Genomic DNA, 10,251 nt, shown 5'->3' on the forward strand with positions numbered 1-10,251 from the left:
GCTTCAAGCAGAGAAAGCAGCCACCTCTCCCTCCCTGGCATCATCCTTCGCAGCCCTACTCATCAAGCCTGACTCCTACGGTGGGCTGCCTATGGGCAGTGATATCCCTCCTGCTAATACTGATAATAACCCTGGAGCCCTGGTGGTTAAGAGCTTGGCTGCTAATCAAAAGGTCAGCAGTTCAAATCCACCAGGTGCTCCTTGGCAACCCTATAGGGCAGTTCTACCCTGTCCTATAGGGAGGCTATGAGAATCGACTCAATGGCAATGGGTTCTATTTTGTTTTGTTTTTAATATTGATAATAACCATGTCTTATATTTGTACAGCTGGCACAATGTACAAAAGGACTTTCATGTACATTACCTCTCATGCTTGATCCTCCCAGCAACCCTGTGAGCTAGAAAGTCACGCATTACTACCACATGTTAGATGAACAAGTTGAGCCCTAAAGAGAATACAACTCAAGGAATAAACTAGAAAATGATGAAGCTGGGCTTCAAAACTATGTCTTCTTCCTACTCCTAATCTTGAACTCTGACGGATCATCCCACATCATGGCAGGCTGCCTCTCCAGCCTTCCTCAGCCTCCCTCCAGCCTCCCACCATCTTTCCTTCTACTCTACATCAATGAGGCAATAGGCACTAAGTATGAAAAAAAAAACTTTTGTCATCGAGTAGATTCCGACCCATAGCGACCCTATAGGATAGAGCAGAACTGCCCCATAGGGTTTCCAAGAATTGACTGATGGACTCAAATTGCTGACATTTTAGTTAGAAGCCTAGCTCTTAACCACTGTGCCACCGGGGCTCCACTGAAACCCTCTTCTGATTTCTCAGGAGGGAAAAGCATGTGCCTATCTGAAGTCAGATCATCCCAGGTGAGGGCTAAGAGTGTACCTGCATGAGCATCAAGCGTACCTGTTTACATGGCAATCGGCATTCCATACCTGGCTTCCTGGGGACTTTCAACCTCCACAAACAGCCTTCTATCACTGACTCTGCTAGAATCATGGCTCATTCACTAATTAAAGGGTATTACGTCCTTCACTGCACACCAGCTAAGAGCTTGGAATAAGGATGCTTATGCTAAAGCATTAGCCCTGAAGATACCACTAGTATGCTTTACAGACAAAGAAAAAGAGAAGAAGCAGACATCTCCTTCCCCATTCTTCTCTAATAAGCCAGACACAGTACTCAGAAGAAAAAAAAAAACCATCTGGAATAGTAGAGAGCCTAGTAAATGAGCCAGACTGGAGAGGGATGCTCGGCAGAGAGAGAGAAAAGGCTGGTCAACTGGCTTCTCTGACAACCACCTGCCCAGGCTCTCTGCTTTCTTCTGGTGTGGAGGCCCAAGAATAAGCATGCATACACCTGGAGCCAAAAGGAGACAGGTGAGCGAGGGTGAGTCCAAAGGATTACCCCTCCCTGCAAGGTCTTGGGCAAGCTGGCCATCACGCCACCTTTTGCAGAGACGCAGCCTGGCTCCTCAGGTGATCACCTGCTCAGAAGATCAGCCTCCCACCTGGGCCCTTCCTTCTTTCCCAGGATGGGTGCCCTTTTGGACACTCCCTGTACAGCCTGAAGATGCAGGCCTGAGGCTCATCCCCTTATCTACCCTGGGGGAGGCCATACATAGAGGGTAGGCCAAGGAGGGACCCTCAGGCCGATCAGTCTTGAACAGATAACAACATGCCACTTAATGAGTAATAAATGTTATCCACAGGCAGCTTCACTATTCAGGAGACATCGTGAACAGGTCAAAGGCTCTGGTAAGGCTTAAGACCTGACCTTTGGCTTCTAAGACCTCAGAGCCTTAAATGACAGATCACCTGCAAAACAGGAGTCTGTGGTCAAAGAACCTTTTCCTCTAAATGAAACTTGGTTATGAATTCAAAGGAAGCCACTGATTGGACATGTCGTCATGAGGCCACGGGAGAGCTCAGTGCAGGGTCTGCTACTTATGGCAGTTTTCTGCTATGCCACCCTCCCTCTGTCATCTTCCCTTGCCCTGCTGTTCCCTGTGGGCTCAGGCAGACCGAGGAACAGCTAAGCACATACATGAGTTGCATGGAGCAGTGGGGAAGCTGAGCATCGCCACGGCGCCAGAAAGTGTGGGGTGGAATACAGCGATGGTTTCAGTCTCCAAGAATGAGGCGCTTTCCCCTTCCCTCCCCAAGCCATCATTTGTGCGTGACGCGTTTTAGGATCCAGTTTGCTCCACTTAGGAGAGCTTCCAGTACCGCTGGTCCCTTCCCCCAGCTCAGACTGGTTTCATCTTTGGTATATACTACCGCTGCTTCTGCTTTGCTCTTCCTCGTAACATTTAGGATGGATAGTACAAAACGGCTCCCCAGGAAAACAGAGCTTCGGCACACAGGATGCAAGAGGCAATGCCCCCGGCACTCTGGGCTTTTCCAGATTGAGAGACAACCAACAGCAAGCGTTGAGGCTGCTGGCAGAGGCTGGTTGCAGCATTAAAAGAAACTCAGAGCAAGAGCCTGGGAGGCAGTGAATCTGAGAGGGGGCAGGGAATGGACGCATGTCTTAATTAGGTAGAAGACCCCAGACAAGTGCTGACAACAGAGTCAAGTCTCTTTGCCACTGCTGCACCTGCCATCCCAAACTTACAACTGCATCTTGGCTCAGGGCTCAGAGACTCAAAGCTCTCAATGCTCCCTAAGGCAGATATGAGGGAAGTGGCCACACTGGACTTCTGGAGGGTCCCACAGCCCCTGATGCCCCAAACTTGCCTCCCAGCAGGGAGATGCCTGCAGCTGCTGTTTGACCTATTATGCCTAAGAGCCCACTAATTGGCAGACAAAATCCTGGCAGCAAAGCTCACCTCCTGTCCTCCATCCCCTGCCTACCCCTCCAGTAAGCCCCATCCTGAATGTGAGCGGCCTCCTCCTCCTGCACTTTCCCTCTCTACTCAGCTCCTCTCTCCTCCCCCAAGCGTTCCAATCCCACAGCTGCTCGCCCCCTCCCCACACCACTCCTCTCATCCGGTTGTTAAGTAATTGTACATACAGCAAACCGAGGCTTTGAGTACATACAGCAGACGAGCCAGCCAGGGCTGCTTCACCGGCACAGGCATCTTGCTGGGTATCCTGCACACGTGCCTCCACTCAAACCCTGCTTTCTGCCCAAACACCCTGGACATCTCCCTGCTTTGGACCTCTCATCAGACTAGATGGAGACCTAGGGTCTCCGGCCTCTTCTCTCCCTGACATGGAGCTCAGAATCTACACGAGACAAAGAAGCAAAGAGACTTCCACACCTTTTCAGCATCACCTGCTCCAGCAAACTCCCAAAGCCACTAGAGCCATGCAGGCTGCCTGGGGCCCCACACCCCATTCTCTGGCAGCTTCAACTCCTGCCCAGCCCACAGGATGCAGTGCCTGATGCTACTTCTGAGCAGATAGAGAGGAAAAAGGAAGACAGAAAATGCCACCTCGTCAATGACAAGCTGTTCCAATCACACAGCTTGGACACCAAAGGCCCTGGACAACGGACAACCCAGGCCTCCTCCCTCTGGCTGGGAGGAAGCCAAGTCAGCCCATTGCTGAAGTGACCCCCACAGCCAACCACCCACTCATCCTCCATGTCTGAACAGGCAACTGTGCTCCATCCAACCAGGTAGTCTTCTACAACAACTCTGGCCACTACCCTCTTGGCCTTCAACTGAGAGACACTGCTCTCTCTCCTGCTCCAAAGCACAGGGAGACCCCCAAACCAACCAGGAGACCACCGGCACACCACTTCTCAAGAGGAGCAAAGACAAGAGTGAGCTGAAAGCCAAGTACTCACTGTGGTGAAGTCTTGGTGGCCACACTCCTGCCCTTTGAACTTGCAGTAGAGCATCATATCCTTCAGGTCATGGCCCACGCGATGCAGGAACTCCAGCATGCTGAACTGCTTGGGTTTGTAGTGTTTGAAGTTGGCCTTCTGCCTCAGGGCCTCCAGCACCGTGGGGTCAGCCAGGTGTGGGTCTGGGATCTGCAGGTTGACATCGAGCAGGGCAAGCAGCTCTCCAGCATGGTACAGGTCATTGGTGGTGAGCCTGGAGAACCGGAAACCATTCAGGTTGCAGAGGGTCACAGCTGGGAAGACCAGGCTCTGGGTCACCACCTCATCCACCTTGGTGACATGCTGGTAAGAGAAGTAGTAGGACACCCTCTCCGAGCTCTCCACCAGCAGCAGGCCCAGGGAACCCACGAAGGCCATGGCCCAGAGCACACGCCGGATGGTCAGCGGCCCATACACGAAGATGTGGCGGATGCCATGGAGGGTGGAGGTGTTGGCAAAGATCTGGATGCTGGAGGGCTGCAGGCTGCCTTCGCTGGGGCTCTCCTTGAGGTCCATCGGGACCCTGTGCAGTTCTGCAACTGGCTTCAGGTTGCTCAAATTCCAGGGAAGAGTTCCTAGTCCTCAGGCTGGGCTTAAACCTTGATGTTCAAGAGCGAGAACCACGCCAGGCAAGGATCAGGCCAGAAGCCATGAGTTTACCCTGAGATCCCAGCCCCACGCTGGCAGGGGTGAGTGTTTATATAAAACCCATTCAAACTCTAGCTCCTGATTTTTTCCAGGCGATAAGGAGGGCTGGTTTTATTTAGGGAGACACCAAGGTGATGTGGACGAGATGTGGGTGGGAAGGGAGAGCTTAGCCAATGGAAATAAAGTCCTCCCCCCTACACACGCCACTAGAGACAAGATTAAAAGCGAGAGCGAGGGAGAAAATGCTTAAAACAAGTCGCTGAGCAGCTCGGCGCCTGTTAACCAGTGCAGAATGGCCCGTGTTAAGCATGCTGGGGGATGTCAGGGCAGCCGCGCTGATGCACTGCGGTCGGTCGCTCGGTCGCTCGGAGCCACAGAGCCTTCAGAGCCGCCGCTGCCGCCGCCGCTCGGTTCCTTTCCCGGTGCTGTTTTGGACTCCGGATTCCGCTTCTCGCCGCCGGCCTCCGTCGCTCCTCTCCTCCTCCTCCTCCTCCTCCAGGCCCCCTTTTTGGGCAGAATTCCAAATGCAGGCGGCCGCGGCTAGCGCCTCGGAGAGGAGGCAGCGCGCTGCCGCGGAGAGGCGAGGAGCGAGGACCGGGGACACTGGGGAAGGATGTGGGGGACTCACAGCGGGGGCCGCTTTTCTCCCCCGCCTCCCGGAAGGGGGACCCACGGGGCGCAGAGCGAGCCCGCCTTCCTCACCCCCTCCTCCCACTGGGCTGCTATGGAGATGGCAGGGGGCGTGGGCGGGGGGCGAAAGGGCGGGTGGGAGCTGGGGACAGAGCGAAAGTTTCTTTTTAGCGTTTTTGGAGGGAGCTAGTGGGGGCTCCTCCCTCAGGGTGGAGACCCATCCCTGAGAGTGCGTACGTGACACCCCGTAGATGGCAGAAAGGCAATGGATAAATTCCCAGGAGCCAGGTATGGGGGCGAAGGCAACATTCCTTTGCACCAACGTCAGCTCTCAGGGCAGCCCGGGTCTGGGATCTGAGAGGGGAGACGCTGGAAATGGGAAGACAGAGGAGCGATCTAAACCCACAGTGCTAAACCACGGTGCCTCTGCTGCAAGCGGGGCGGAGACAGAAAGCCAGATCCCCCCTGGAGCCCCAGAGACGGAGCAACAAGTAACCTCATCCCCAAATAGCTGCAGGAGATTCTGTGTTTGAAAAAGGACAGCTGGGGATCCAGGTAGGGCGGGCTGCCTTTCCTTTGGGCTGTGTGTGTTTGTGTGTGTGTGTGTGTGTGCGCGCGCGCTAGCGTGTTCTTTTGAGCGGTCTTGTGTGTATTTTGCCCCAGGATTTGCCAGATGGAAGCACAGCTGGAGCTATAGGTGGGAGCAAAGGATTGGGCTTCCAGCAGCCTACCTCCTTTTTCCTGAAAATCCACTGGAAGTCAGCCCCGGCTGGCAGGTGGGTGTGGCTTGCCCTGTGCCAGGGATGAAATAGCTGGGACCTATTAAGTCGGGAATCTAAATCCCCAAGAGGAAGAAAGGAGCAGAAAGTTTGAGTGGCCAACCCAATGCCACACTGCCAAGCTGGGGAGAGCCACACGGAGGCGCCTTGTTGAGCCAACTTGGTGTCCCTAGGGGATCCCCCGCATAATTAACACCCTTGGAAGATGGCTGAGAAGAAGGCAGCTTAGAGCAGTCCCTCTTGGCTTATAGCTGCTCTGAAATATTCTTCTATCCCCTCTGGCCTCTGTGAATCCAGGCAAACCGAGAGCAGTGTCCGGATGCACTCAGAGGCAACGTGTGGCATTCAATCGGTGGCTTATGGGTTCTAGGAGCTCAAATAGCAGAAACATCACGAGTAGGCACAAATGGCAAAAGTCCAATCAACCTCATACATACACTGACCCTGAGGTCCTGACCCCCTGCCTGGTGGGTGGCACATGGCTTTCAAAGCAGACGGGCAAAATTAACTAAATATCTATGTTACAGTGTAATACCATCTCACTAATCCTTTCAAAAACCTTGACAGGTGTGTGTTCTTGTCATTATTCCCATTATACGGATGAGGAAAAAACTGAGACTCAGAAAAAGCGCTTCATCCAAGTTCCACAGCTAGTCAGTGGCAGAGCTGGGTCTGGAGCTCACTCATGTTTGCCTCTGCAAGGTGCGGAATCACCTTATGCGGGCTTTGTTCTCAGTTCTTTCAAGTCAGACCCACATCTGTGGTGCAATGAACCTTATTTGACCTTTTGCCCTTGGTTTTTGGAAAAATGATGCAGCTTCACAAGTAACTGACTACCCTGAAAATGTGATACTTTAACCCAATTTGGCTAGGGGGCCCCACCCAGGAATTGACAAGGAGCACGACCTTTGCCCTTTGAGTTTACAGTAGAGCATCATATCCTTCCAGTCATGGCCCACAGGATGCTTCAACCCCAGCATGCTGGGATGCTTGAGTCTGGAGCGTGTGTTCTCACTACCTCCTCCTGTGTTTAAACTTGTTTACTTCTTACCCACTTTGCCGTAGGTTTTGTTTTTTTTTTTCTTGAGGATTGCAAACTTAGCATGGCATCATAATATGGTGGAGTCATGCAGACCTGAGTTTGAATCTCTGATCATCTGTGCCTGTAATTGCTCTGTGACCTTGGGGAAATTACTAAACCTCTCTGAACTTTGGCTTTCCTACTTGAAAAATGGAGATAAGAAGGCTTCCCTCATAGGACTGTTGTAAAAATGAAATGAGATGTAGATTATAAAGTGTCTAGCACAATTTAGACACTTACCAATTGATTCTTCCTCTTGAGGATTATTCAAGGAATATTCTTTTGATTTGATGTTCCCTTCCAGGTAATTGGGGAACCATTTAAAGTTCTGGAAGATGTCACTCACACAGAGCAGTTCATGCCTGAAAGTGTCACTGTCCCCATCAGCAGGCCAAGGTGAGACAGACCCTTTCTGATAAGGGTCAAACACACTCCTCACTCTGATGCTCTGCATCCTCTCCATGGCCTCTAGGTTCTCTCAAGGTTTTCTGAAGCAGCCCTGTGGATTAGAGCTCTCCTATGTGGGCTAGGCACTTTGGGATGGGGTGGGAGAACTAGAGGACAATGGCCATAAGGATGGATTTCATTACTGAGCACTTGGCTCTGTGCTTGACATTTTACAGACATTACCATAAGTAGTCCTCACAGCAACCCTGAAAAGGGGGGTACTACCAAACCCATTTTACAGGTGAGAAAGTTGAGGTGCAGAGAGATGAACTAACTTATCCAGGGATCTACAGCTAAAACGTGGCAGAGCTGATAGTCGAAGCCAGGTGTGTCTGAGAAGATGTGTTCCAGGACCCCAATGCAAACTCCTCTTCAAGGTCTCAATAGCACAAATCATCACTGTGCCAGCTTTGAACATGAAACATCTGCGTTATAGGATATCCTTCGAGCAATACTACTGCATCAGTTTTTAGCATACATAGCAGTCCGGTCTGATGCCTAATAACATTTCTGCACAGCTCTTCTTAAGGACCTCCTTTAAGAGATAAGACTCACTGGCAATCAGCAGCATGGTTTACATACAAACATCAGATAGTCCATGACCCTTAAAAATGCTTTTGGGTTATTCAGTTGGTTAACATTCCCCTCTTCAGTCAGATTTACAATACCCACCTGCTTACCACTGTGGGTATGTGCAGGGGGTGCGGGCATTGGGTTTAGAGTAGGTCTATATGGCCCAGATATTTAGGCATGGCCATAATTGTGTATAATTGTGGCCTTTTTGATGAAGGCAAAAGATGAACTGCATGCCTAAACGTTAAAGAACTTTACAGATAAATGCATTTGCAAATCAGGCAATGGAACCCTCTGGTTGACCATGTGCCCAGATTTTTGCTTTTACTGAGATATGATCTCAGCGCTAAATACATTGCCTTATGAGTGAATAAAGGAATGCATGGTTGAATTTACTATCTGACACTGAGGCTGCTTCCCTGAGAATGCAAGAGCAAGGACCTTCCACCAGTGGAGAACCTACAGCCTGTGCCGAACCAGATGCTGGAGAAGGTTAGGAGCTCTTTGTCCAGCCCACTGCTTCCAGAAAATATTGACAGGCGTGAGAGTTAAAAGAGCCCAGATCTGCAGTCAGCTCAAATGCTAATTTGCTACTTAACATGTGCTAGATACATGTCTCTAACACCACCACCCTCTGATTGGAAAAAAAAAAAAGACGAGCATTCTTTTCTAATATACAGATGGCATTATTTTATTATTTCAAACTAGGAGTGTCCTCAATATACAATTTTTTCCTCTGGGCTCATCATTGCCATAAAGAAGGGGTAAAGATCAATTATTATAAAACCAAACAGTTTCCCTGATGTGGTTCGTTTAGATATAAGCACCTCGCACAACTATTTCTGTTTAGTTACCGTGGTGTACGCTTGGCAAATAATTTGTCATGAAGGGTATGCCAGGGAGGGCCATTAAGCAAAGCCAGGCATTTAATGGTGCTTTACTGAGATTTTTTTTTTTTTTTTTACTGAGATTTTATTTAGACATTTTTTTTTTTTCTTTCTAGGCAAAAACTATAGAAGTTATTCTGCACTGACTCGGCCTTTGGGGCTCAGCTGCTAGTTGATCTGAGCCCTGGAGTGAATTTAGCTTGCTGTGTTGCCTTTGGAAAACTGTGTAACATCTCTGTGCTTTCTTCGTTTGTACTAAGTCATTCTGAAGGCCTTCTCCTGCACCAGCTTCTTTGAGGCTGCAATTTGGCATGAGCCTCCACCAAATCATAAATGCCCAGCTAATGGGGTAAAAATGAATTAGAATCTAGGATTCTGGTCATCAACCCCATGTCACCATCTGCTGGAGCAGCGTGGTGGCAGGACCAGGTGAAGTAGAATGGCCAACACTTGCTAAACCTGTTGATTCCTGTCCCTATTCTCCTCCTCCTCAACTCCCTCCCCACCTAGGGGTGGGCCCAGAGCAGTATGTGGGTCCTTGGGTGGCACAAACAGCTAATCACTCAGCTACTAATCAAAAGGTTGACATTTTGAACCCACTCAGAGGCACCTCAGAAGAAAGACCTGGCAATCTGCTTCCAAAAAGTCACAGCCTTGAAAGCATGAGCTGGTGTAGTCACCCGTTTTTGTTTTCTGTTTGTTCTTTTGTTTAAGAGAGCAGTGCAGGGACTACTGCCTCCCCCCGCCTCCCCGCCGCCCCCCCCCCGCCTCCCCGCCGCCCCCCCCGCCTCCCCCCCCACCGCCGCCCCCCACCGTCTCCGCCCCGCCCCCCCCGCCTCTCCCCCGCCCCAACAGGCCATGACCCTGGGACCTGGCCGCCAACACTTCCGATTTATCAAGCACACCACGCTGGTTTGTGACCCAGGAGTTTTGCACTTGCAGTTCCCTCTTGCAAAGAGCTTCCCCAAGGCTGGCTGCTTCTCAAATGTCACCTCCTCCGAGAGCCCTTTGCTGGCCACTCTATCCCCACCCTCCACCCTACTCTCCATCACATTACATGTTTTCTTTTCTTCTCATCACTGATCGTTTTCTGAAATAGGTCTAGTTTGCTTGTAAATTATCTGTTGCTCCTGCTGCATCCCCCACCCCCAGAGCAGAGACCCCCCTTGGCTTGGTGGTTGTATCTCCAGGGTGAGGCACATGGGGGGTGTTCAGTAATATAAGAGGGATTGAATGCATGGATGAATTCACTTTGACACTGAGACTGCTTCTCTGAGATGGAAGAACCGAGACTCATCCCACTCCTGGGGTACCTGGGGGTTGCCCTGAGCCTGGTTCCTCAGGAAGGCTGGGAGCAGA

General features: G+C 50.9%; 1 protein-coding gene and 1 long non-coding RNA gene across 2 annotated transcripts; one reads left to right on the forward strand and one right to left on the reverse strand.

Moving 5' to 3' along the window:
- Window positions 1-3,405: 3,405 nt before the first annotated feature.
- On the reverse strand, window positions 3,406-4,559 carry LOC126063140 (acid-sensing ion channel 2). Its single transcript, XM_049861330.1, has 2 exons — window positions 3,809-4,559; window positions 3,406-3,411 (listed from the first exon to the last, which is right to left on the reverse strand). The coding sequence occupies exons 1-2, from the start codon at window positions 4,361-4,363 to the stop codon at window positions 3,406-3,408; spliced, it is 561 nt and encodes a 186-aa protein (XP_049717287.1). The 5' UTR covers window positions 4,364-4,559.
- A 1,254-nt stretch (window positions 4,560-5,813) lies between these two features.
- On the forward strand, window positions 5,814-9,515 carry LOC126062824 (uncharacterized). The gene is made up of 3 exons (XR_007514149.1): window positions 5,814-5,901; window positions 7,290-7,381; window positions 9,009-9,515. It is a non-coding gene; the product is annotated as an uncharacterized LOC126062824 (long non-coding RNA).
- Window positions 9,516-10,251: the final 736 nt, after the last annotated feature.

The sequence above is a fragment of the Elephas maximus genome, chromosome 19 (assembly GCF_024166365.1).
Source record: "Elephas maximus indicus isolate mEleMax1 chromosome 19, mEleMax1 primary haplotype, whole genome shotgun sequence".
Lineage (NCBI taxonomy): Eukaryota > Metazoa > Chordata > Mammalia > Proboscidea > Elephantidae > Elephas > Elephas maximus.

Excerpts from the sequence above, each read along its gene's own strand:
- LOC126063140 (XM_049861330.1), bottom strand. The coding sequence starts at position 4,363 with ATGGACCTCAAGGAGAGCCCCAGCGAAGGCAGCCTGCAGCCCTCCAGC.